Source organism: Otolemur garnettii, unplaced genomic scaffold, assembly GCF_000181295.1.
Source record: "Otolemur garnettii isolate 467f Iridium unplaced genomic scaffold, OtoGar3 scaffold00025, whole genome shotgun sequence".
In the NCBI taxonomy this organism is placed as follows: domain Eukaryota; kingdom Metazoa; phylum Chordata; class Mammalia; order Primates; family Galagidae; genus Otolemur; species Otolemur garnettii.
In genome coordinates this window covers 11557365-11581309 of record NW_003852420.1, presented here as the reverse complement: position 1 = coordinate 11581309, position 23945 = coordinate 11557365, and the positions used below count along the sequence as shown (strand labels likewise).

The 23945-nt window shown below is 44.0% G+C and overlaps 2 protein-coding genes across 3 annotated transcripts in view; one reads left to right on the top strand and one right to left on the bottom strand.

Moving 5' to 3' along the window:
* Positions 1–13715, top strand: part of PANK2 (pantothenate kinase 2) — a 35451-nt gene extending 21736 nt beyond the window's left edge. Inside the window, exons 3-6 of one of the 2 annotated variants that reach the window (XM_023512212.1) lie at positions 1556–1732; positions 4812–4935; positions 6821–6946; positions 13228–13715. In XM_023512212.1, the coding sequence (XP_023367980.1) occupies positions 1556–1732; positions 4812–4935; positions 6821–6946; positions 13228–13278 (478 nt within the window). In that variant the 3' untranslated portion in view covers positions 13279–13715. Of the gene's footprint in view, positions 1–1555; positions 1733–4811; positions 5390–6820; positions 6947–13227 lie in introns of those variants that run through there. The other variant, XM_023512211.1, reaches the window with a different exon arrangement.
* A 7783-nt stretch (positions 13716–21498) lies between these two features.
* Positions 21499–23945, bottom strand: part of RNF24 (ring finger protein 24) — a 50598-nt gene continuing 48151 nt past the window's right edge. The window contains exon 6 of the mRNA XM_003788040.1: positions 21499–22124. Within this exon, the coding sequence (XP_003788088.1) occupies positions 21986–22124 (139 nt within the window). The 3' untranslated portion in view covers positions 21499–21985. The remainder of the gene's footprint in view (positions 22125–23945) is intronic.

Sequence of the window (23945 nt, the reverse complement as noted above, 5' to 3'; positions counted from 1 at the left end):
TCATTGTTGTTTGGCGGGTCCGGGCTGGGGATTCGAACCCGCCACCTTAGGTGTACGTGGCTAGCGCCTTAGCCGGTTGAGCTATAGGCGCCGAGCCGGTCCTATTTATTCTTAACATCTTAATAGGTTAAATGAGTTTTTATGTATCACATAGTATCACATATAATTAAGCTTTCAAGAATCTGTTGAAATTATGTGAAAGATTTAAGTTTTTCTTATGCAAATGATTCTCCTTAAATTCTGATTTTAATAACCTATTTTTCTTTAATCTCTATTTCTGAAGATTATATGTATTACCATATAATTTTTTTTGTTTCATAAATTATTGCATCAGTATACTCATTGTAGCCCTTGCCCTTAGCTAGTTTATGGTGTGCATGTACCAAGTAGCTGAAGTTACTAGGTAGCATCTATAAGGAGAAGGTAAGGGAAGGTCCCAGCTTTGAAACCTGTGTAGATTTTAGATTATCTCACATACATACACACATATGTACATACATAGCTACGGCCAGGGGACTGTTGAGGTCCTGATCAATAGAAAGGTAGTCTGGAAAGAGAGGATTAGATTAGAGGGAAGGTTAGTTTAGACCCTTTTGGTTTAAGGATCAGAAGTCCCTTGAGGAAAAAAACAAGGATCTGGGGATTAGGATGAACAAATTGCTTTTTTAAAATACAGGTGTAAGTGGCACCCGTAGCTCGTTGGGTAGGGCGCTGGCCACATAAACCCAGGCTGGTGGGTTCAAACTCGGCCTGAGCCAGCTAAAACAACGATGACAACTACCACAACAAAATAGCTGGATGTTGTGGCCGGAGCCTATAGTCCCAGCTACTTGGGAGGCTGAGGCAAGAGAATTGCTTAAGCCCAAGAGTTGAAGGTTGCTGTGAGCTGTGACGCCATGGCACTCTACCGAGGGCGACATAGTGAGACTCTATCTCAAAAATAAATAAGTAAGGGTGGCGCCTGTGGCTCAAAGGAGTAAGGCGCCAGCCCCATATGCCAGAAGTGGCGGATTCAAACCCAGTCCCACTAAGAACTGCGAAAAAAAAATAAAAAAATAAAAGACAGGTATAAATTAAAAGAATGAGAGGAGTAATTTGGGGGGTGAAAACATTATTGAAAAGTCTGGTGGGGTGAGTGACTGATGTCCCAAGGTGTCAAGGTGCTTGGATGAGACTGACTCAGAGAGTGCACTTATTCGGAGAGGGAAAGAGAGGAGGTACCAACTTGACCTCAGGTAGGTTGGGCTGTTGTGCATCTGAGACTCTTCATACTCAAGCAGATACTCCTACTATACTCACTCTCACCCAGGCACAGGCAAGGACAAGGACATGAACCCTTGCGTCTTGCCAATTTGCTTATTGGCACGTGTGAGTATGTATCTTAAAGGTATACACCAGGGACCTTGTTTTTAATCTTTCCACAGACTTGTTTTGTTCCAGGGGAGCATTTGCATGATTGGGTTGGGGAAGAGTGATATGGTTTTGGGGTTCATAAATGTTACCTTCTTAACCCTATTTTTACAAATGTTATAATACTGCATTGTTTTAATTACAGTCTTGGAGGAGGAACTTTTTTTGGTCTCTGCTGTCTTCTTACTGGCTGTACCACTTTTGAAGAAGCTCTTGAAATGGCATCTCGTGGAGATAGCACCAAAGTGGATAAACTAGTGCGAGACATTTACGGAGGGGACTATGAGAGGTTTGGACTGCCAGGCTGGGCTGTGGCTTCGAGGTAAGGGTGTGTGTGTGTATTCTAAGAAATACAGAGATAAAATACTACATATTAGGCATATCTTTTTAAAAAACAGCTTTATTGAGATATAATTTATATAACCATAAAGCCGCCAATTTAAAGTGTCCAATTTAGAGTTCATGTACAATTTAAATTGCACATGAACTTTGTGACCATCCTGTATTAACAGAATTATGCAACCATTGCCATAATATTTCAGAACATCTTCATCATCCAAAAAAACCTTGCGTCCATTGGTTGCTGCTCCTCACTCCTCCAAATTTAGCCTGCCCCAAACTTTGATCTTTTTCCTGGCTCTATAGGTTTGCATGTTCTGAACATTTCATGTAAGTGGTATCATACACTATATGATCTTTTGTGATTACTATTTTTACCTAGCATAAGGTTTTCAAGGTTTATCCATGTTATAGCATGAGTCAGTACTTCATTTTTTATTGCCAAGTCAGATATCATTATATGGATATACCACATTTTATTTATCCATTTATCAGTTGGTGGACATTTGTGTTGTTTCTTCTTTTTGGTTATTTTGAATACTTGTGTGTGTGTATCTTTGTGTGCACATGTGTTTAATTCTCTTGGTATATATCTAGGAATATAATTGCCAAGTCATATGGTAACTTTATGTTTATTTTTGAGGAACTAGTGGACTATTTTCCAAAGTGGCTTTGCCATTTTATAATCCTAGCAGTTTGAGATTTTAAATTTCTTATCGATACTGTTATTGTCTATCTTTTTGGTTTTAGCTGTCTTCATAGGCGTGGAGTAGTAGTTAATTGTGGTTTTGATTTGCATTTTTCTGATGGGAAGTGGTGAACATCCTTTCATGTGGGTATTGGCCATTTGTCTTCTTTGGGAGAAATGTCTACTTAAGTATTTTGCTTTTTTAATTAAAGACCAGTCTCACTTTCTCGCCCTTACTAGAGTACTGTGACAACAACTCACAGCAACCTCTAGCTCTTGGGCTTAGTGATTATCTTGCCTCGGCTTCCTGAGTAGCTGGCACTACAGGCACCTGCCACAACGCCCAGCTATTTTTTTATTGCCGTCTGGCCGGGGCTGGGTTCAAACCTGCCACCCTCGGTATATGGGGCCGGTGCCCTACTTTTGCTGTTTTTTTGTTGCATTGTGTTTTTATTATTCCACTTTATATATTCTTGATACAAATCCCTTATTTAGATATGTAATTTGCAAACATTTACTCCCATTCTGTTGGTGTTTTTGTTTTTTTTTAGAGATAGTCTCACTATGTAGCCCTTGGTAGAGTGCTGTGGTGTCTCAGCTTACAGCTTAAACTCTTGGGCTTAAGTGATGCTCTTGCCTCCACCTCCCAAGTAGCTGGGACTACAGGTGCCTGCCAACAGTGCCTGGCTATTTTTTTTTTGTTGTTGTTGCAGTTGTCATTGTTGTTTTAGTTGGCCTGGGCCAGGTTTGACCCCGCCAGCCTGGGTGTATGTGGCTGGTGCCATAACCACTGTGCTACGGGCACTGGGCCTTCTCTTTATTTTTTTTAAAATAAAAGTTCTTACTTTTATTTAGCTTGTGTACATGGGAACCTCCAGAAAATGAGAATTCTCTATCTTCTCTCTTATTGTGCTTTTGGTGTCATATGTAAGAAATCACCATCTAACTAAGATGAAGAATTACTTTTTATTTTCTAAAAGTTTTAGGGTTTTAGCTCTTTCATTTATGTCTGTGATCCATTTTGAGTTAATTTTTGCGTGTGGTCTGAGGTAGAGGTTCAAAATCATTCTTTAGTGACTGTCCTTTTCCTGTTTAATTCTCAAGGCCTCTTTGTCAGAAAATCACTTGACAATAGCTGTTTGGGTTTATTTCAGGGCTCTTCAAGTCTGTTCCCTTGATCTATATTTCTGTCCTTATGACACCACCATATTGCCTTGATAACTGCAGCTTTGTATTAAATGTTTTGAAACTGGGAAGTGTGAGTCCTCCAACTTGTCCTTCTTTTTCAAGATTGTTTTGGCTATTCTGGGTTCATTGAGTTTCCATATAAATTTTAGGACCAGCTTGGCAACGTTTACAAAAAAGACAGCTGGGATTTTGATAGGGATTGCATTCAATCTGTCGAGTAATTTGGGGGAGTATAGCCATCTTAACATGAAGTTTTCTTATCCAAGAATGTCTGTCCATTTATTTAGATTTTTGCTTTCTTTCAATAGTGTTTTGTATATTTCAGTGTATAAGTGTCAACACTTTGTTAGATGTGTTCCTAAGCATTTTATTCTCTTTACTATTATAAATGGAATTGTTTCTTTAATTTTATTCTGAGATTGTTTAGAGGTATTCTTTTTTATATGTTGGGGAAATATGGTTTTTAATAAAGGCACTTATATATACTTGCTTCTTTACTAATTTTAGGAACTTTGTAAATGCTATCGATTTCATTTTTTGCATTTATAGCATTTACTCTTGTTGGTTATCCCTTTTTCCGGTTTTAATTTTGGTTTGGTTCTTTCCCATCCACTAAATAAGCAACCTAAACTTCCTTTTCTGATTCATTGGCTTTCTGGTCATAGTTATTAATACAGCAGTTCTGCTGGTCATGTGCTTTGATACTATATCGTCTAGGGAAATTTGAAACACTTAAAAGTAGTTCAGAGTCTGTGCTTTGCTCTATTAAAGCAGTTTACTAGCCAGGAATGTGACCATCCGAGTGGAACAGCTGTGCAGTTGGGATGAATTGTTCATAGTAGACATGTCTTCCTGGAACTCTCTCTGGTTGCAGAAGGAGCAGTGGTGCCTTCATGGTGCCTTCCAGTGGAGTTGATAAGATACTAACTGAATGTGCATATATCTGGTATCAAAGCTGGATTTCTTCACAAACCACAGGAAAAGCTGTCTGCTCATTCAGAATGCTTGAGAGCTCTATTTGAAGCTCTTTGAGCAGATGTTCCATTATTGTATAATAAGATTAAGTTTGAAGATTCAAACAATGTTGTCCTAAAAGCCAATTTTATCTTAGTAAAGTAACATTCAAGTTCTTTTGGGCTGTTTTGCCTTTGGTTTAGCAATAGTATTTTTTTTTCCCCTGTCACAGCTTTGGAAACATGATGAGCAAGGAGAAGCGAGAGGCTGTCACTAAAGAGGACCTCGCCAGAGCGACTTTGATCACCATCACCAACAACATTGGCTCAATAGCAAGAATGTGTGCCCTTAACGAAGTAAGGGGACATGGATTTCTTTATTTGCTGTGTGGAAAATACTGAACTTATAAATGGGCCCCACCTTGACATAATATGATGTCTGTCTTCTCAGAACGGTGCCTAAATGTAGTAAGGTGGGGTGGAATTTGTTTTCATGCAAAGTTAAAATTCTTCAAACGCAGATTAATCTGCATTGGTTTCTTTTTTTTCTTCTCGCTTACTGAAGATAAACACTGCTCTTGTCTCTAGAGGGTAAAATGATACCTTTTGTGGAGAAAGTAGGGGAATGGAGGAAAAACGTAGTCAGTGTTCTAGTTAATGAGGACTTTTGGCATTAATGATGGATGATGATGCTGAGTCTAGACTCCACACTTCATCGTTGAGCTCTAGAGACCCTGAGAAGGAATCCAGAGGAAGTCATTGAAGCTGGGAGAAGACTGAGTGGCTGAGGAATGCCCACCCTTCACCTCTGCAGAGCTGCGTCTTTGTGCTTTCAGCTTCTTTACAGTGCTGCCTTGTAGCATTCAGGTCAAGCAGCATTGTACAGGGCTATGAAAGAACCAAGAATAGGCTGCCCTTGGGGAAAGAGAATCTAGGATCCAGTTCATGGAGTTTTATGGCTTGTCCCTATGTATACTTTTTAAAATTATTATTTAAATATATAATATAAGCATGTAGCTCAAAAGGAAACCTCCAAAGGTACAAAGGATTGTCTCATTTTTAATTAAAAAGCTACTGTATCGGCTCGGCGCCTGTGGCTCAAGCGGCTAAGGCGCCAGCCACATACACCTAAGGTGGCGGGTTCGAATCCCCAACCCGGACTCGCCAAACAACAATAATGGCTGCAACCAAAAAATGGCCAGGCGTTGTGGCGGGCGCCTGTAGTCCCAGCTACTTGGGAGGCTGAGGCAGGAGACTCGCTTGAGCCCAGGAGTTGGAGGTTGCTGTGAGCGCGATGCCATGGCACTCTACCCAGGGGGACAGCTTGAGGCTCTGTCTCAAAAAAAAAAAAAAAAAAAAAAAAGCTACTGTATCAGCACCAGTTAAGAATTTTTCTTTTGAGTATCATTACACTTTTTTCTTTATTGCCATGTTCCTTTTCTTGTGCTTATGTATTTTAAGATTTTTTAGTTGGTGTACATACTAATTTTTATTTTGTATTTAAATATTATACATTCCATGGTTGTATATTTGAAGTTTTTTTATATTATAAATTATTCACATAGAGCTGGGCATTTGGTTGCTTCCCAATAATTCTGCAGTAAGAATTTAAGTGTGAGACTCTTTGTTTGGATTTTATTCTTGATATAGGGCTTACTCAGGAATGAGATTTTTGGTCTAAAGAATATGACCATGCTTATGAATCTTGATGTGTGTTGCCATAATGCTTTGCACAAGGGCTGTACCAATTTAGATTATTTTAGCAACAGATCAGTTTTACCACAACTTTTCTAATATTGAGAGTGGAATTTCAATTAGTATTTTTGCTAGTTAATAGGTCTAAAATTTTGCTTTCTTTGATCACTAATGAAGTTGAATTTTTTTCCTGCCTGTTAAATTTCTTGTATAAGTTGCCTGTTTGTGTCACTTCCTTCTTTTGGATTGGGGCTTACTATTGTTTTCACTTACCTGTATAGAACTTTTAATTCAGTAATAGTTACTGTTCATCATATAAAATACAGATGTTTTTCCTAATCTGTTTTTTTCTCCTGTTACATTTTCTGGGATCTTTGCAATGGTCCAGAGTTGTCTGGGGATCAAATTTAAGTAGCCACGGACCAACTGGATTAAACTTGATTAGCAAAGTGATGTTAAAAACTCTTTGGTGTTCTGTTTGGGGTAGCTTTTATGAGAAAACAGAAATTAAGATGAAAACCTAATTACCTTTTTTTGGTGTGCTCAGAACATTAACCAGGTGGTATTTGTTGGAAATTTCTTGAGAATTAATACGATCGCCATGCGGCTTTTGGCATATGCTTTGGATTATTGGTCCAAGGGGCAGTTGAAAGCACTTTTTTCGGAACATGAGGTAAGCTGACTTGTTTCTTGTGATATGTTACATACACAGAGGGTTGCAGGTCACACTGTAGTCGAACTTGAAGAAGAAGTAAAATGGGCTGTAGTGCTTCTCTCTTTCTTGTAGTTAATTGTATTGTAATTAAACATAATTGTATGAGGTTTTGTATGGGGTTTTGCTTTGAACATTTGAAAGCAATTTCTTACTTGATATAATGCAAGGTAGGTTAATTTACTTGTAAGTTTAAGCACTTTTAAAGAAAAAAATCCCATGGCGAAAATTCCCATATATATCTTGACACCATCTTTTTCCAAACTGTCCTTTATATTTTTCCCATTGAAAACTGACTCTTAAGTGCAGTTACTCTGGGTCTTTTTCTTTTTTTGAGACAGAGTCTCACATCCTGGGTAAAGTGCTGTGCTGTCATAGCTCACAGCAACCTCAAACTCTTGGGTTCAAAAGAGCCTCTTGCCTCAGCCTCAAAAGTTGCTGGGACTACAGGTGCCTGCCACAACGCCTGGCTATTTTTAGAGATGGGGTCTCACTCTTCCTCAGGCTGGTTTTGAACTCTTAAGCTCAGGCGATCTGCCCACCTTAGCCTCCCAGAGTGCTGGGATTATAAGTGTGAGCCACCGTGCCTGGCCCTCTTTATCATATAGGTATTGTTATAATTCACTTGCCATTTATTTAAGATATATGTTCTAAAAATGAATAGATCAGTAAAAAACATACCGGACTAGGACCACACTATCAAAAGAACTTAACATACAGTAGGCAGGCTAGACGTGACAAAATGAAAGGTCACTGAATTGCTCAACCCATTATCCTATCTTAGAAGGTACCTTTTTGTTTTTCCTGGTGGGGAAAATACAGAACCAGAGGTGTGTTTTTTTTAAAAGACCATGTCTCACCGTGTCGCTCTTGGTAGCGTCCCTTGGTATCACACCTTACAGCAACCTCTTGGGCTTAAGCGATTCTCTTGCCTCAGCCTCCCAAGTACTTGGGACTACAGGCGTCTGCTACAATGCCTGGTTTTTTTATTTGTGTGTGTGTGTGTATGGTTGTCATTGTTCTAGTTGGCCCAGGCCTGTACCCACCAGCCTTTGGTGTATGTGGCCAGTGCCCTATCGACTGAGCTACGGGCACTGCCACCAGAGGGGTTTTCTCTTCTCTCTCCTTGCTGGGCAAGGAGAATTATTTGAATTATATTCAATTGCTGGGCAGTTGAATTATTTCAGATGCTAAATTTTAGATAGTATTATCTTGAATATTTTTCAGAATTGTATGTGCATATAGTTTTAACATTGTTTATATGAATTGACAGAAAACAGAATTTGAAATGCTTTAAAGTTGCTTTTTCCTTTTAAATTGCTGAAGTTCATAGTTTAAATCTAAAGTACATAAATTTCCTGTGTCTAAAAGTTTTATAAGTTATCTAATTTACTTTTTTCCTTCAAATGTTACTACATTAGTAAATCAGTACTGAGTTGCCATTTAGTTTTCTTCTAGTTCATAATCTTTCTTTGTACTTCTTGTTTATTATGGTCTTTGACCATAATAACTTTAATAACTCTTCTTAATGTTATTATCTTAATATAACTTTACTCCCGCTTTATTTCTACCTTTTGTTGAACCTTTCCCTAGGTAGAAAATGGAGATTATTATTTTAGGGTAACTCTTTTTTAAAAAAACTCTTATCTTGGGTGGCACCTGTGGCTCAGTGAGTAGGGTGCTGGCCCCATGTACTGAGGATGGCGGGTTCAGCCCCCACCAAACTGCAACAAAAAGCCAGGTGCTGTGGCAGGCAACTGTAGTTGCCAGGAGGCTGAGGCAAGAGAATCGCTTAAGCCCAAGAGTTAGAGGTTGCTGTGAGCTGTGACGCCATGGCACTCTACCACAGGTAACAAAGTAAAACTAAAAACAACAACAACAACAAAAAAACCTCTTTGTATCATAATAGTTATAATCCCCTTGTGAAATTTTGTTCTTATATTTTATTTTTGTTGCCCAGTGACTTTGTTCTTCTCTGGTAGGTTAGCATTACTTCGAGTGTTTTCCATTTGTATTTTGGTAGTATTTGATCTTTCCACTTAAGGAATTTTGATTATTTTAGCCTCCGAGTCTTTTTTTTTTGGAGACAGGCTCATTTTGTTACTCTCGGTAGAGTACTGTGGTGTCATAGCTCATAGCAACCTCAAACTCTGAGTTTAGGTGATCATCTTGCCTCAGCCTCCTGAGTAGCTGGGACTATAAGTACCTGCCACAGTGCTTGGCTATTTTTTAAGAGACAGGGTCCTGTTCTGGCTCAGGCTGATCTCGAACTTCTGAGCTCAAGTAATCCATTGGCCTAACCTCGCAGAGTACTAGGATTACAGGCATGAGCCACTGCACCCTGCCAGCCTTTGAGTCTTGAAACATTCTTCTGCCCTCACGTTGAATCATTTTAACTTTTGTCGTGAAAGCTTTGTATAGATTGTTTTCAAGCCTTTCTGTTTCCTCCTTTACTAGTCTTGTCTTAGCATGTCATAGCTTTTAACAAGTTTTTCTATCTTGATAATAAGTTCTGGATCTTTGTTGGAAGTCTATATAATGATTGTCTTTTTCTTTTTAAATCTTATGTGTAAAATAAACTACAGGTACAGAAAACCTTATAAAACAAAATGGCTCACACCTGTAATCCCAGCACTTTGGAGGCTGATGTGGGATCACTTAAAGTGATCCAGCACAGTCCAAGACCAGCCCAGGCAATGTAGTCTAACTCTACAAAAAATAGATTGGCTAGTTGTGGTGGTGCATGCCTGTAGTCCAGCTTTTTAGGCTGGAGTTAGGAGGCTGAGTTAGGAGGATCACTTGAGCCCAGAAATTCAATAATTTATTGAACTGGGTGACAGACTGAGATCCTGTTTTTGAAAAAAAAAGAAAAATAAAACCAAAGTCTATAGCTAACTGTTGTAAAATGAATACCCTTGCCTTTGTATGTTCCCATTGTGATGGGGGTTCCTGAGCCTTGCTCAGCTGGGCCAGTCCTACAGCTGCTGGACTTCTCGACACAGATGGGTATGCCTGCCCTTTCTTTTTAAAGAGAGAAATAGTGACAAGGCAGGCTCTGTTTTTTGGTCACTTGTTTCTTTTTTTTTTCCTAGACAGAGCCTCAAGCTATCCCCCTGGGTAGAGTGCCATGGCTTCACAGCTCACAGCAACCTCCAACTCCTGGGCTCAAGCGAGTCTCCTGCCTCAGCCTCCCAAGTAGCTGGGACCACAGGTGCCCGCCACAATGCCCGGCTATTTTTTGGTTACAGCCATTGTTGTTGTTTGGCGGGCCTGGGCTGGATTTGAACCCGCCACCTTAGGTGTATGTGGCTGGCACCTTAGCCACTTGAGCCACAGGCGCTGAGCCTGGTCACTTGTTTCTTAAAGAAGCTTTTCTTTCTTTTTTTTTTGAGATGGAACCTTAAGCTGTTGCCCTGGCTATGGTGCCGTGGCATCACAGCTCATTGCAACCTCCAACTCCTAGGCTCAAGCGATTCTCCTGCCTCTGCCTCCCAAGTAGCTGGGACTACAGACATCTGCCACAATGCCCAGCTATTTTATTTTATTTTTTTTTGGTTGTAGTTGTCGTTGTTTGGCAGGCCCCGGGCTAGATTTGAAGCCACCAGCTCTGATGTATGTGGCTGGTGCCTTAGCTGCTTGAGCTGTAGGTGCTGAGCTGAAAAGAAGCTTTTCTTAAAAGATAGAATGGTAGTTATTTATGATATACCATAGAGTCTTAGGTACATTATTTTTCTTTTCTTTTGCAGTTTGGGCTGGGGCTGGCATTAGACCCACCCCCATTCCCCCATATATGGGGTCAGCGCCCTACCCCTTGAGCCACAGGCACTGCCCAGTACATTATTTTTCAAAATCCACAAGTGAGTCTTTGAGGATCTGCCCATATTCCTTTAATTCTTTTAAAAGTAGTTTTATACCTGATCTCATGCTTTAGAGCAGGCATCCTCAAACTACGGCCTGCAGGCCATGTGCGGCCGGCCTAGGATATTTATGCGGCCCGCTGGGTATTTTTGCTGCCTCTGCCAGTCCTGCTTAGCAGCCAAGTCGTCCTGGGGCCCGCAGTCCAGCCCTCCAATGGTCTGAGGGACAGTGAACTGGCCCCCTATTTAAAAAGTTTGAGGATTCCTGCTTTAGTGACCTTAATTGATTTTTTATTGTTGTAGGATTCTTCTCTGAATCTTGCTGGCCTCCTTTTCTTTTGGAGACCCAGTCTTTCTTTGTCACCCTCGGTAGAGAACCGTAGTGGCATATCTCACAGCAACCTCAAACTCTTGGGCTTCAGCGATTCTCTTGCCTTAGCCTCCCAAGTAGCTGGGATTACAGGCACCCGCCTCAACACCCAGCTATTTTTTTGTTGCAGTCGTCATTGTTGATTTTAGCTGACTGGGGCTGGTTCTTATTCGCCAACCTGGGTGTATGTGGCCAGTGCCCTACCCACGAAGAGGGTTGTACTATGAGTACCACCAACACCCAGCTATTTTTAGAAACGCTAGGGCTCAGAGTGGTTTCAAACCTGTGAGCTCAGATAATCCATCTGCCTTGGCCTCCCAAGTGCTGGGATGTTCTTCAGTATTTTACGCTTGGTTTTTGTTTGGGGCTCTTGTTTGTAACTGACCTGGACTGCTTGCTTCATTGGTACTGTGTTTCCCCCAAAATAAGACCTACCCAAAAAATAAGCCCTAGCAGGATTTCTATGCATTTGTTAAATATAAGCCCTACCCGGATAATAAGACCAAGTGATGGGTGTGGCTATGCAGAGTATCTGCAACTCCACGCAGACCACTAAGGAGGACTGGAATACCTTTTATCTGCCACAGCTCCTTTCTCTGAGCCGTTCTCACTTGCACGGGTACCACAGTGGTTGCAGGTGCAAACGGCTAGGGGAAAGGGGTTCATGTATCACTAGTGTTAACCCCACCAGCAAGGTTGGCTCCCCCATCAGGTTCCAGAGGATGACTTAACTGTATTTGAATAAATGTAGATTGTTGTATTATACTTAATAAAAATAAGACATTGCGGGTGGTGCCTGTGGCTCAAAGGAGTAAGGTGCCGGCCCCATCTGCCAGAGGTGGCAGGTTCAAACCCAGCCCCGGCCACAAACGGCAAAAAAACCCCCAAAACCCTGAAAATAAGCCCTAGTGTGTCTTCTTGAGAAAAAATAACAGTGTCTTATTTTCGGGGAAACATGGTACTTACCCTCTGGTAGCTACTGCTTTTCTGTTTCATGCCTCTGCCATCCTTTAGGAGCTTCTGTGGTAACTTTGCCTTTACATTGCCTTAGGGCACTGTCTTTGTTCTGGGCATAGCTCTTTGGCTGTGTGGGCATCTCAGCCTTACACATCCTGTAGAGCATTCACTTGCCTTGCTTTGTACACTTCTTGCTCCCATGTTCCCATTCTCAGGGGTGTATAGCAGACCTCCCTTCCTGTCCTCATCTCCTTTACATAAGTTTTTTTTTTTTTTTTTGGAGACAGTCTCATTGTGTCGCCTTCCGTAGAGTGCTGAGGAGCCATAGCTCATAGCAATCTCCAACTCTTGGGCTTGAATGATTCTCTTGCCTCAGCCTCCCAAGTAGCTGGGACTATGGGTGCCCACTACAAAGCCCAGTTATTTTTTGTTGTAGTTGTCATTGTTTAGCTGGCCCAGGCCGGGTTTGAACCTGCTGGCCTCAGTGTATGTGGCTGGTGCCGTAACCACTGTGCTACTGGGGCCGAGCCTACATAAGTCTTTTTTCTTTTTTTCCCTCTTTTTCCTACATAAGTCTTGAGTCCATTCCTCCTCATTCCCTCTTACCCCAGCCAGCCCTTGCCCTGTGTGACCTGCCCTCCCCCCCTTCACCTGCTTTCTTACATGGCATGTCCCATCTTAGCACCATTGCTGAGTTGTCCGGAAATGCTCCAGGCTCCTGCTCGTTCTGCAGGACAAAGCCCAAATACTGTCTCTTACTCGAATTAACTGATCCACTGCCACTATCAGCCCACGTAGTCCTCACTGCAAGTTTGGTTTGGTTCTTATCACAGTGGTCTGATGTGCCTGGGATGTCCTGTATGCAGAGGACTTCCTACTTCCCCCTGATGGGAAGCTCCTCAGGGCTTCCCTTCTCCCAGGCTGGCCTTGGGGCTGCTGCAGGTGCCCAGGAAATGGGGGTTAGGAGTTAGGGGCAGTGTTGGTTTTAACACTGTATTTATGGTAATTTAAGTAATTCTAGGGAAAATTGCTCTTACTTTTGGTGTATTTTCTTTCAGGGTTATTTTGGAGCCGTTGGAGCACTCCTTGAACTGTTGAAGATGCCCTGATTGTTACCTAGGGGAGGGTCCTGGATGGAACCTTTCACAATGGGATCTGTGGACTTTGGTTTTCTGAGAGACTTACTGAGTTTTATGATTGTGTACTACCCGAATCAAAGCAAGAAAAGACAGGTGTATTTTTCTAAGCCATCAAGATAAATCCACAAAAATTCAGTCTAAACTAGTAACCAAGAAAGAAAGATACTGAGAACAACAAAAAAGTGGACCATGTCCAGTGTGAGGATTTGCTGTATGTAAGTTGCTTTACAGTATAGCACTGTCAAACCTGCTGTGTTTTTCTGAAATCTCAGCATCACTCTCTGGAGACATTTCAGGGGAGAGCTGGTCTGTGTTCAGCTGACTGTGGTTTTGTGTGTCGTTTGAACTTGCTAAATGTAAGGCAAGCTACTATGTGCTATAATCTAATCACAGTTTCGTAAATATGGCCTTGGAGATTATCTGTGCATTACTCTGGTTTGCATTTAAGCCTTTTTGTGAACAAACTGAAAAACATGTTTTATTTCAAGGTTCTACAAACTTAATTGAGCAGATTAATTCTGTACCTGAAACTTAACATGCAATTTTTGGAAGGGCAATTCCGTGTTACCTTACACTGTATATCCTGAGAATGCCTGGAAGGATGGACTTCTGAGCAGAATTTCCTTGGGTAGAGTTGTGTGTGTGGGATTTATTCACCTGGTGAAAGTGGGTAAGCTGGTACAAAACGCATAATTCAAAGACTAACGCCATAGAAAAGGGCTTCTAGAATTGACATCTCTTCAGGGGTCCGCTGAAAAGCTCTAGTTGTTCTTTCAGGCTTAGTAGAATGGAGGGATTGAAGTGTTCACTGATGAATTTGTTTGTGGTGGGGCAGGGTACCGTTGTCTGCTAAGAATGTTTCAACGGAATCTTGGTAGGGGTTGAACCTTTCCTGCTACTGTGCAGGATAATCTTACATGGTCACTGCAGTGCTGTTGATGGCAAGGAAGAGCCTGTACAAAGTGGCCTTTTGGAAGGAAAACTCCACCCCTCCCTTGGTCTCTTTTGGTGGGAAGGCAGGGTGTTAGGGAGGGGCTGCTGCATTTGGGAGCAGCAGAGGTGCCTTGAGTGCTTAGTTGTGAGGTTGACCCACTGCCATTTTCCAAGGGGCAGCTGCTTTCATGTGCCTCATCGTATCTTGGATATGGTTGCTACTGAACTGGGGCCTTGTGTGGGCACAGCAGGAGGGTGTAAAAGAAGGTGATGGTGTCCCCTGGATGATCATGTTCCCTGCTACAGTTCTTCAAGGGCTCTTGGTAGAGCTATCTCAGAGGAGACCTAACCCTGCATCCCTCAGTCATCATCTGTTCCCAGCACATGTGGTGGTCACCAAAGACTACCATCCACCCACTTGTACCACAGGGGTGCTTCTCAGAACCTGTGCCCAAACTACCCCATCTCTGGGAAGATTAATGGGGAGGCCTGTCCCCGCTTCTGCTTACTGCATTTGGGAGTTGTGACCCTGAATGGGTCATTGCATTCACCCTTCAAGTTCCCACAACAGAAGGAAACGGAAGCCTAGAAGGGCAAACCTGCCCCAGTCCACTCAGCTAGAAAAGGGCAGCTAAACCCTGGTCTGCCTGGCCCTACAGCGTGAATGGGGAAATCACCATCAACTCCCCCCTTCTCCAGCCTCTCCCTCCCTCCTCCCAGGCCCCACCATGCACCTTTCCTCTGGAGAAGCTACCCCATTTCCTCTCTTCCAGCTGAGGGGAGGATTTCTGACAGGTTATCAGTAATCCTATGCTACTGAATCTCGGGGGATGTTTCAGGGCCTCAACTTTCTCAGTTCTAACATGGCAGACCCCTCTTGCCTGTCCTGCCTTCCAAGGCTACTTGTCTCTGCTGCTTTGGCCTCTGATGGCAGATTGCCTGTCCTCAGGCTCAGTTCTGTATGTCCCCAAGCAGTCAGCAGTTGATTTCCAGGGAGTACCCCAGCCCTGGACATGGCTTTGGAGATCCCAAAGTGGAAAAGGCAATTTCTGTGCAGAAATGTCCACATCCTAGTTCTAGGTTATTGTCACTTCACTTTCAGCTGTTGAGGTACCTGCAAACTGAGCCTCCGTTTGCCATTGCCCTGTCTTCTCTCAGCGGGGCCCACAGTGGCCGTAGCCATAGGACCACCTGGACCAAGAGATAATTTTTTTTTTCACCTTCCAGAATTATTTCCACAAGTGGGATACAGCTGGGAGGGTGGGGTTGGGCAAGTCCTTAACATGGTGTGCATAGAGAGACCAAACTATTTCAAATTGCCCTGCACTGGTGGTCACATCTGCATAGCTGAAGTGAAGGAGGTTGAGATGGGGTTGTCAGCACGGTGGCCTCCACTGTATTCAGCATTTGAGGTATCTCTGGATTCTCTTGACAGTGCCTGGCACTCTACTACCACCGAGTGGCTCCCCACTCCACCCAACAGGGCAGGCCAGAGGCTCCTGCAGAGTCAACTGTTAATGGTGACCAGCTGTCATCAGAACTACTCACCTTGAGTTTCAAAGTCTTACTGGAAGTGGTGTGTGTGATTAAGTTCAAAATACATGTTCAACATGAAGTATTTTCAAAATCTGCTTTATATTTACATGTGTTTAAGTCAAGTACATGCATATTTTATTTTTTAAACAAGAGTGATTAGCAAAATGCATTAAAACTTTTAAAATAGCAATTAAATATACAAAAATATAGCTTACAAAAATGTGAATGTTTAAAAATATTCTGCTGCAGAATTCTTAGTGTACAAATACGTCTATGAAACCTGAGGCTCAGTATTTCATAAACTTTCTGAGGGACTCATACAATATCTAGCAACTCCAGAGGATAACTGACAAGACTGAAGCACTGCCCTTCTGCGCAATGATCTGTCAAGAGACAACAGCTGTCAGCAACACTCTAGGAAGACAGGCTGTCACCAGGAGGGATTTCTAACACTGGCCACACCTGCCTCACCTGCTCTAGCCGGGGACTGGAAGGAAGGGGCAGATGGAGAGGAGCAGTGTGGAGTGGGCCTGATACACAAGTCCAAGCAGGCTTGGACTGGCACAGGAGCTGAGGGCTTCATCAAACCACAAACCTCCTGACATTGTTGGGGCCCATGTTCTGGGTACAGCATGTCCCTAGAGCAGGGAAGGGTATTCTCCCTAAACGTACAGCTGCAAGAGTGAGTGCTGATAACTTGGTCTAAAAATGGAATAAAACTCTGTCTTGTAGGAATTTGGGCTCTAAAGCTAAATAGGAAGAAGATCTACTGAACAAGGCCCTCTGTTTTTCTCCTGGTATGCCCACTCAAGTGGCATATGGGATCCTTTGTTAATCTCACTTAAAGAGCCATGACCCAGCACTTTCCAAGTTCCCAGTTGCACATTTTGTGAAATTATCAAGATGAATAAGTCTAGATTAAACAGCTACACTGAGGGCCAGAGGGAGGTTCCGTGCTGGAAGGGTGGGTTTACACACAGTTTCTTGAGTTTCAAGTTGGGGGACAGTTTTAGTCCAGGTAAAGACCTAGGCTGCCACTGGATGCCAGAGAGGTAAGTGAGGCCTTGCCTCGGGCTGGGGCTGCCTGGAGGAAGCAGCTCAATTAAACTTTCCTATGAGGACCAAAATTAAAACTTAAGATTAATTTCTGTTTTCAAGTAGAAAAAAGGTGAGAAGAAAATTCCGTAAAAAAATTTTGGCTCATGCCTGTGATCCTGGCACTCTAGGAGGCCAAGCAGGATTATTACTTGAACACTAGAGTTCCAGACCAGCGTCTACTAAAAATAGACTCTGCCTTAAACAAAACCTGGCACTGCTGTATCTATAGTTGATCATGAGGTTTGCTTCCCAGCTCTGTAGCTGAGACATTTGCCTCACCAAAGAGCAGCTTTCAGTTGTTGCTGCTCAGACTCCTGCCTCGAGAGCACAGGAACTTGCCTGATAGCTGAGGCCAGACTTTACCACTGGACTCGACCCTCATTTGGAATTGGCCAAGATGGAAGACAGCAGTTTGTCTGGGCACCTGCACTGGCACCTCAGTTCTGGGGAAGTAGCCTGCTCTTGAGCATCTTGTCACAGAAAAAACCTGGAAAGATCTGATTTTGCTTTCATAATTAGGCATTTTGCAGTAATGGAGGAATTTCAGTTTCTAATTGTTGTAGAAACCTAGAATTCCATTATGTTGCAATCAAGTAAACATGTCTTACTCAAAAGAAATGTGACTGTAAAACATCTCCCCAATCCTCGGGTCACAGAATTTTACCGATACACTGATGTCTGGGAGGGCAGTGGTAGGAAGTCCCCTGCATCTCTCAGCCCAGGCAGGTGTTCCTTGAATATACTTACCTAGTATCACTAGTAAAAAATGAGAAAAATTGCATATACATATGTATGTGTGTATATACATAAGTAAGCTGGGAGGATATCCAAGGAACAAATGGGGTGAGAAGTTAGGCTTCCGGTGGGGAGCAGGGGTCAGGAATGCAAGGTTTTCAACCCCTTTGTGTCAAGACCATGTGAATGGACTACCTAGTTGAAAAATTAAGACAGGAATACTCAGCAGTGAGCAACCAAGTCAGAGTACACTGTGAGCAATGGAGATTGAGATGACTAAGGAAGATCAAGGAGAGGAGAGCCAGGTGAACCTGACCCCCTAGGGAAGGCCCCTGTGGCTCAAAAGTCTGGTGGAGATTCCATTTCTACTTGACAGCAGAGGCCCATGTGACCTGGATGACAGTATGTGGTATCGACAGTGCTGTGACACCAGGCCTGCTGCCCAACTGGCTCTGGACATTGGCTAATCCCATAAGAGGTGGGAAGGACATTGTTTCATAATCCCTGTGGTAGGTAAGGAACTGTTTTCAGAGGCTAACCTGCAGAAAGTTGCAAGGCTAGCAAGTGGCAAAGAGGCGACTCACCACTCCAGGCGCTTGTTCTGTCTCAAGCTTTGGGGGTACTTCCCCATGTCCACTTCATAACTTCCAGAAAGCCTCTCTGGGAAGTAACTCTGACCGTCATTCAAAGCAGCTTAGACTGGGTTCAGGCCAGGAATATGTCCTACTTTGAAGTGGGCCTGTGAAAAGGGACAAGGCCCAAGGCCATTCCTCTGATAGACTTAAGAGGCTGAGTGCTGGGAAAAAAGGATCTTTTTTGTCAAGAACAGGGTATTTAGCAATGATGGGAGATCCCCTGTATCCCTCAACCCAGGTCTTCACAGGGGCAACATGCCCTGCACTAGGTCATTTGTCTTGTTTTCTTCCCTGGTTAGGTAAGAATCCATTAAAAGCACCTCATCTGCCATAAACAGGCTTAAAATCACAGTTAGCAAAGAAAAGAGCAGATGTTAACATTTAAGGGTCGGGCTGATTTTGCTCCATTTTTCTAAAGCCACATGAATTCAACTGTCCCCTTCCTGCCCATGAAATCTTATAAGGGGTTACTTTACACCAGGTGTCCTCAAACTGCAGCCCACCTAGGACATTTATCCGGCCTGGTGTTTTTGCTGCCGCTGCCTGTCCTGCTTAGCAGCCGACTCGTCCTGGGGCCTGCAGTCCAGCCCTCCAACGGTCCGAGGGACAGTGAACCAGCCCCCTGTTTAAAAAGTTTGAGGACCCCTGCTTTACACTAACTCTCCTCACAGCAGTGCACTCGTTCTGAGTTGCTTAGACACATAAAGACCAAGTATACCAGCCAGTGATCCAACAGCAGAGTCCCCTACACATTACCAGTAGGTCCCAGTAACTTACAGAGACAGATGTGGGCAGGATGGCCCCACTGAGGTGTTCTGAGTCTGAGCCAAAAGAGTATATTTAAGGATCCCTAACTCATTCTCAAACCCACCAAACTGGATGGACTGTCCTTCAAACAAAAAACTGATTTTAATGAGAATTAAAAGATGTAAATTAAAAGGCCTTCTGCAGACACACCAGTGCAGAGGTACAGGAAAGTCCTAGTGGAGGACCCAGATGTGGGAAGCAAATACAATCAAGTTGTGTCATTAAGAGTTGCAGAAACCGTGAATAATAGTGGGCCTGGTATAGAAATACACCAAGCCAAGAAAGGGGAGATGACTGAGAGGATAGAATATTCTCACAGCTCCAGCTTCCTGCTCAATTTTAGCAAAAGGAGTGCATTTTAACAAGCACTCCACACTCACATTTGCTGTGATCGTCATGTCAGTGGCGCCTCATCCATGCAAAGCCGACCCAAGATGGTGCCCAGTGCTGACTGCAGAGTTCCTGTGCTTTCCTCTAACGGCCTCTGATGCAGAGGGCCAGTGCTGCACACCAGTCACCTTAGCTCACCTGTAGCTCTAACACAGTGAGATAATTTGCCTCTGTTCCAACACAGGGACTGGGTTGGGCTGTCTCCTTGGTACCAACATACAGGGAAAAAGAAAGCCTGCAACTGAAAAGTCTGAAATCCTACAAAAGCTGTGAGCAGCAATGATTTGTAGTATAGATTAATAGGAAATTACTCTTTTTTTTTTTTTTTTTTTTTTGAGACAGAGCCTCAAGCTGTCCCCCTGGGTAGAGTGCCGTGGCATTACAGCTCACAGCAACCTCCAACTCCTGGGCTCAAGCGAGTCTCCTGCCTCCGCCTCCCAAGTAGCTGGGACCACAGGCGCCCGCCACAACGCCCGGCTATTTTTTGGTTGCAGCCGTCATTGTTGTTTGGCGGGTCCGGGCTGGGGATTCGAACCCGCCACCTTAGGTGTACGTGGCTGGCGCCTTAGCCGGTTGAGCTATAGGCGCCGAGCCGGAAATTACTCTTTTAAGGAGGAAAAATTTATTTTCCCTATTGGAGCCCCAATAACAAACATGTAACATCTGTCCAAGGCCATTCCATGGAAAATAGTAGATGTTGGCTATCAATGAGGCTAGTCAGAAGCAAGCCTACTTGCTGACATTGGCCATTGAAAACAGTTCACTGTTGGCTGGGTATTTTGCAGCATTCAACTCTTATGCCACAAAAGGTGCAAAAAGGGTGAAATTAGGAGTGTACAGTTCTCTATATGAGTGCCAGATCAGCTACAGCTTTCATATAAAAATATTCCGCATTTTGCTTGCCCTTCTTAGGAGGCTGTCCAGTTGGCATACCACGAGTAGGTCACACATAGGAAACTGCCGGTTCTGACCAACTGGATTTGTAAGTTTCCAAACTGGATTCTGCCCAGCATTTTCCTAGGCTAATGGGAATTTTCCACCTCATCTGATCCCAGCCAGCCACCTAAGCCATAGATAGGTTCCCTTTCCTAAAATGGTAAAAAAACCTCCTGGAGACATGCCAGGGTAGCCAACCTCCTCAGTCAGTCCTTTCCCTGTCACACAGACAGTATTTCCAATGAAAAACTTGCCCCATTTACACCTCTGGACTGGAGGAAAGCCACTGATGCAGAGTTGAGGCATTCCTATGTTGGAGGGAGGTGGAGAGCCAGGCTGTAGAAAAGAACTTTCTATTTGACCCACTGCTGCTTTCCATAGCTAATTTACACAATATTCACAAATCCTAATGAACTCTGAGTCATTTCTAGAAAGGCTTGACAGAGCTAAAAAGCAGCATGCATTTCTCTCCCATAAAGACTTTCGGTTTGCTATCTCAAGTCCAAATATTGAGGCACACACCAGTGAGTGGACAGCCCTGCAGGAGCTTCCTGAAACTATGTACAATTTCAAGTGGACCACTGGCTTCAGAATTATATAGGGATCTTATTTGGGATAAAATGTGAGCAACAGATATTTTAAGGAGAAACACAGGGCAGGAGAGGGAAGAGAACAAAGGTTAAGGAAGAAAGGAGAGGCAAAGGGCCAGTACCCTCCTCACCCAGCAGGGCTGGGAGCATGGGCCCCTCTCAAGAAGATGCTCCTCTTCTGAGCCATAGGAAGGGCTCACAGTGGCACCCTCCCAAGGCAGTGGGCCCAGACTGGGTGACGCTGGAACCACACTGCACATATGGGGATATATGTAGTGCCCTGGGGTCCCCTGGGTCACATAGGGACAGTGGGGCTCCTGACAGGCCTCACTGAGGCCTGGGGTGGGTGGGTGATGACAAGAGGAAATGGCTTCTGAACAGGCCTTTTCAAGCATGTCTAATGTTTCCAGCTTAGATGATTTGATAGCAGGTGCTGTGATCTTGAGGGAACAGGGGTGGAGAGGGGCACTGCTGCTTGGCTGTACCCAAAGCCTTTTGGTTCCAAGATGGACTTAAAGAAGCATAATGTGAGCCTTGTTGGCACTGCCTCACCAACCACTGGCAGCTGGTTGTGCTGGTTTACTTGGATTCAAGGGCTGCCAGGAAGGGCCTGCACAGAAGCTCATCTTCATCTGTCCACGGGGTAGGGGTGCAGCTTTAAAGACCTGCCCTCAGCTCCCTTCTTTACCTCTCATTTCTCTCCCCTTCTACTTGACATGGAGATGAGGGTCTGGGACACAGTGTAATGGAATTAGTAAGAGACCCTTGGGAAGTCTGAGACAAACCCACAGGCTCATCCATTCCTCTTCTCTTGGCAGGGGGTGGTGTCAGAGTGCTTTGGTAGTCACAGACCCAGATGCTTAGGTTCCCAGCTTGGCTGGCCCAAGAGTTCTTCATGAGGCAAAGGAAATGGCAGCTGGTACCCCAGGTAGAGGGCTGCCAATACAGAGACCGCTTGTATTCCTCCTGGCTCCATGTGGACATTGTATCCAGCAACAGTCTGATCCCTGTGGTGAGCTATACAATGTTCTCTGCCCCAGGGAGGGGCCCCTGGGGTGGTCCACGGTCCTGCTTACTGTGCAACTGGGCCAGCTGCAGAACTGGCATGTTGCATAGGGGACACACTTTCCGAACCTCCAGCCACTTAATAAGGCACCTGCAGAATGAGACGCCACAGGGGGAAGATGTCAGTCCCATGCTCATAGGACCCACTGCAGTTGTATACAGTGAGCACATCTGTCACCCAAAGTCAAAGTGTTAGAAGTCTGGTGCATGGTCCAAGGTAGTGAATGCATGTCACCCTCTGGAGGAGCCATAGCAGCCTCCAGTCTTCTACAGGTGATACTTAGAAGCCATAGTCAGCATGTTATACCTTCAGTCAACCACGACTGCTTAAAGAAGACAAAGTTGCTTGGCACGGTGGCTCATGCCTGTAATTCTAGCTCTTAGCTCTGGGAGGCCAAGGTGAGTGGATCACTTGAGTTCAGGAGTTCTAGATCAGCCTGAGCAAGGGTGAGACTCCATCTCCACTAAAAATAGAAAAACTGGCAGGACATTGTGGCAGGTGCCTGTAGTCCCAGCTACTCAGGAGGGTGAGGCAGGAGGATCCCTAAGCGCAGGAGTTTTTTTTTTTTTTTTTTTTGAGACACGAGTTTCACTTTGTCACCCTCTGTAGAGTGCCATACTGTCATACCTCACAGCAGTGGTTCTCAACCTTCCTAATGCTGTGGCCCTTTAATACAGTTCCTGTGGGTTGTGACCCACAGGTTGAGAACTGCTGGCTCACAGCAACCTCAAACTTTTGGGATCAAGCAATTCTCTTGCCTCAGCCTCCCGAGTAGCTGGGACTACAGGCGCCCACCACAATGCCCAGCTATTTTTAGAGATGGGGTCTCACTCTTGCTCTGGGTGGTCTCAAACCTGTGAGTTCAGGCAATCCACCCACCTCGGCCTCCCAGAGTGCTAGGATTACAGGCAAGAACCACTGCACTCAGCTGAGCCTAGGAATTTGGTGTTACTGTGAGCTATGGTGCCATGGCACTCTAGGGCCACAGTAAGATTATGTTTCGAAAAAAAAAGACAAAGTATACCAAGAAGGGTTATGGGAAGTAGGAAAAAAACTTTGTAATATAAAACATGAACTGGGATATTAATATGTCTGTAGGAAGGGGGAGGACATAGCCCCATACTATCTAGACTTTATTTTGATTTAAACTACAGTTTGTTTTTTTTTAAGAGACAGAGTCTCACTTTGTCACCCTTGATAGAGTGCCATGGCATCATAGAACACAGCAACCTCAAACTCTTAGGCTTGAGGGATCCTCTTGCCTTGGCCTCCCAAGTAGCTGGGACTATAGGTGCCTGCCACAACACCTGGCTATTTTTATTATTTTTGAGACAGAATCTCATTTTATTGCCCTCGTAGAGTGCAGTGGTGTCATAGCTCACAGCAACCTCAAACTCTTGGGCTTAAGCAATTCTCTTGCCTCAGTTTCCAAAGTAGCTGGGACTACAGGCACTGCAATGCCTATTTTTTGTTACAGCTGTCATTGTTCAGCAGGCCTGGGCTGGGTTTGAACCTGCCAGCCCTGGTGTATGTGGCTGGTGCTGTAACCATTGTGCTACAGGTGCCGAGGCAAAACCATGGTTTTTTTATTGAGGCCATTTTTGAGCCAAAATTTTTTTTTTTTTTAGTTGAGGGTGAATGGTTTTGATTAAAACAAAATTTTAGGAGTTGGATGCTCTCACTGGAAAGTTCCAGCTAAATACCTTTGTATTGCCTAGGCTTTAAAGAGGTGCGTACTCGGCTCAGCGCCTGTGGCTCAAGCGGCTAAGGTGCCAGCCACATACACCTAAGGTGGCGGGTTCGAATCCAGCCTGGGCCTGCCAAACAACAATAATGGCTGCAACAAAAAAATAGCCGGGTGTTGTGGCAGGCGCCTGTGGTCCCAGCTACTTGGGAGGCTGAGACAGAAGA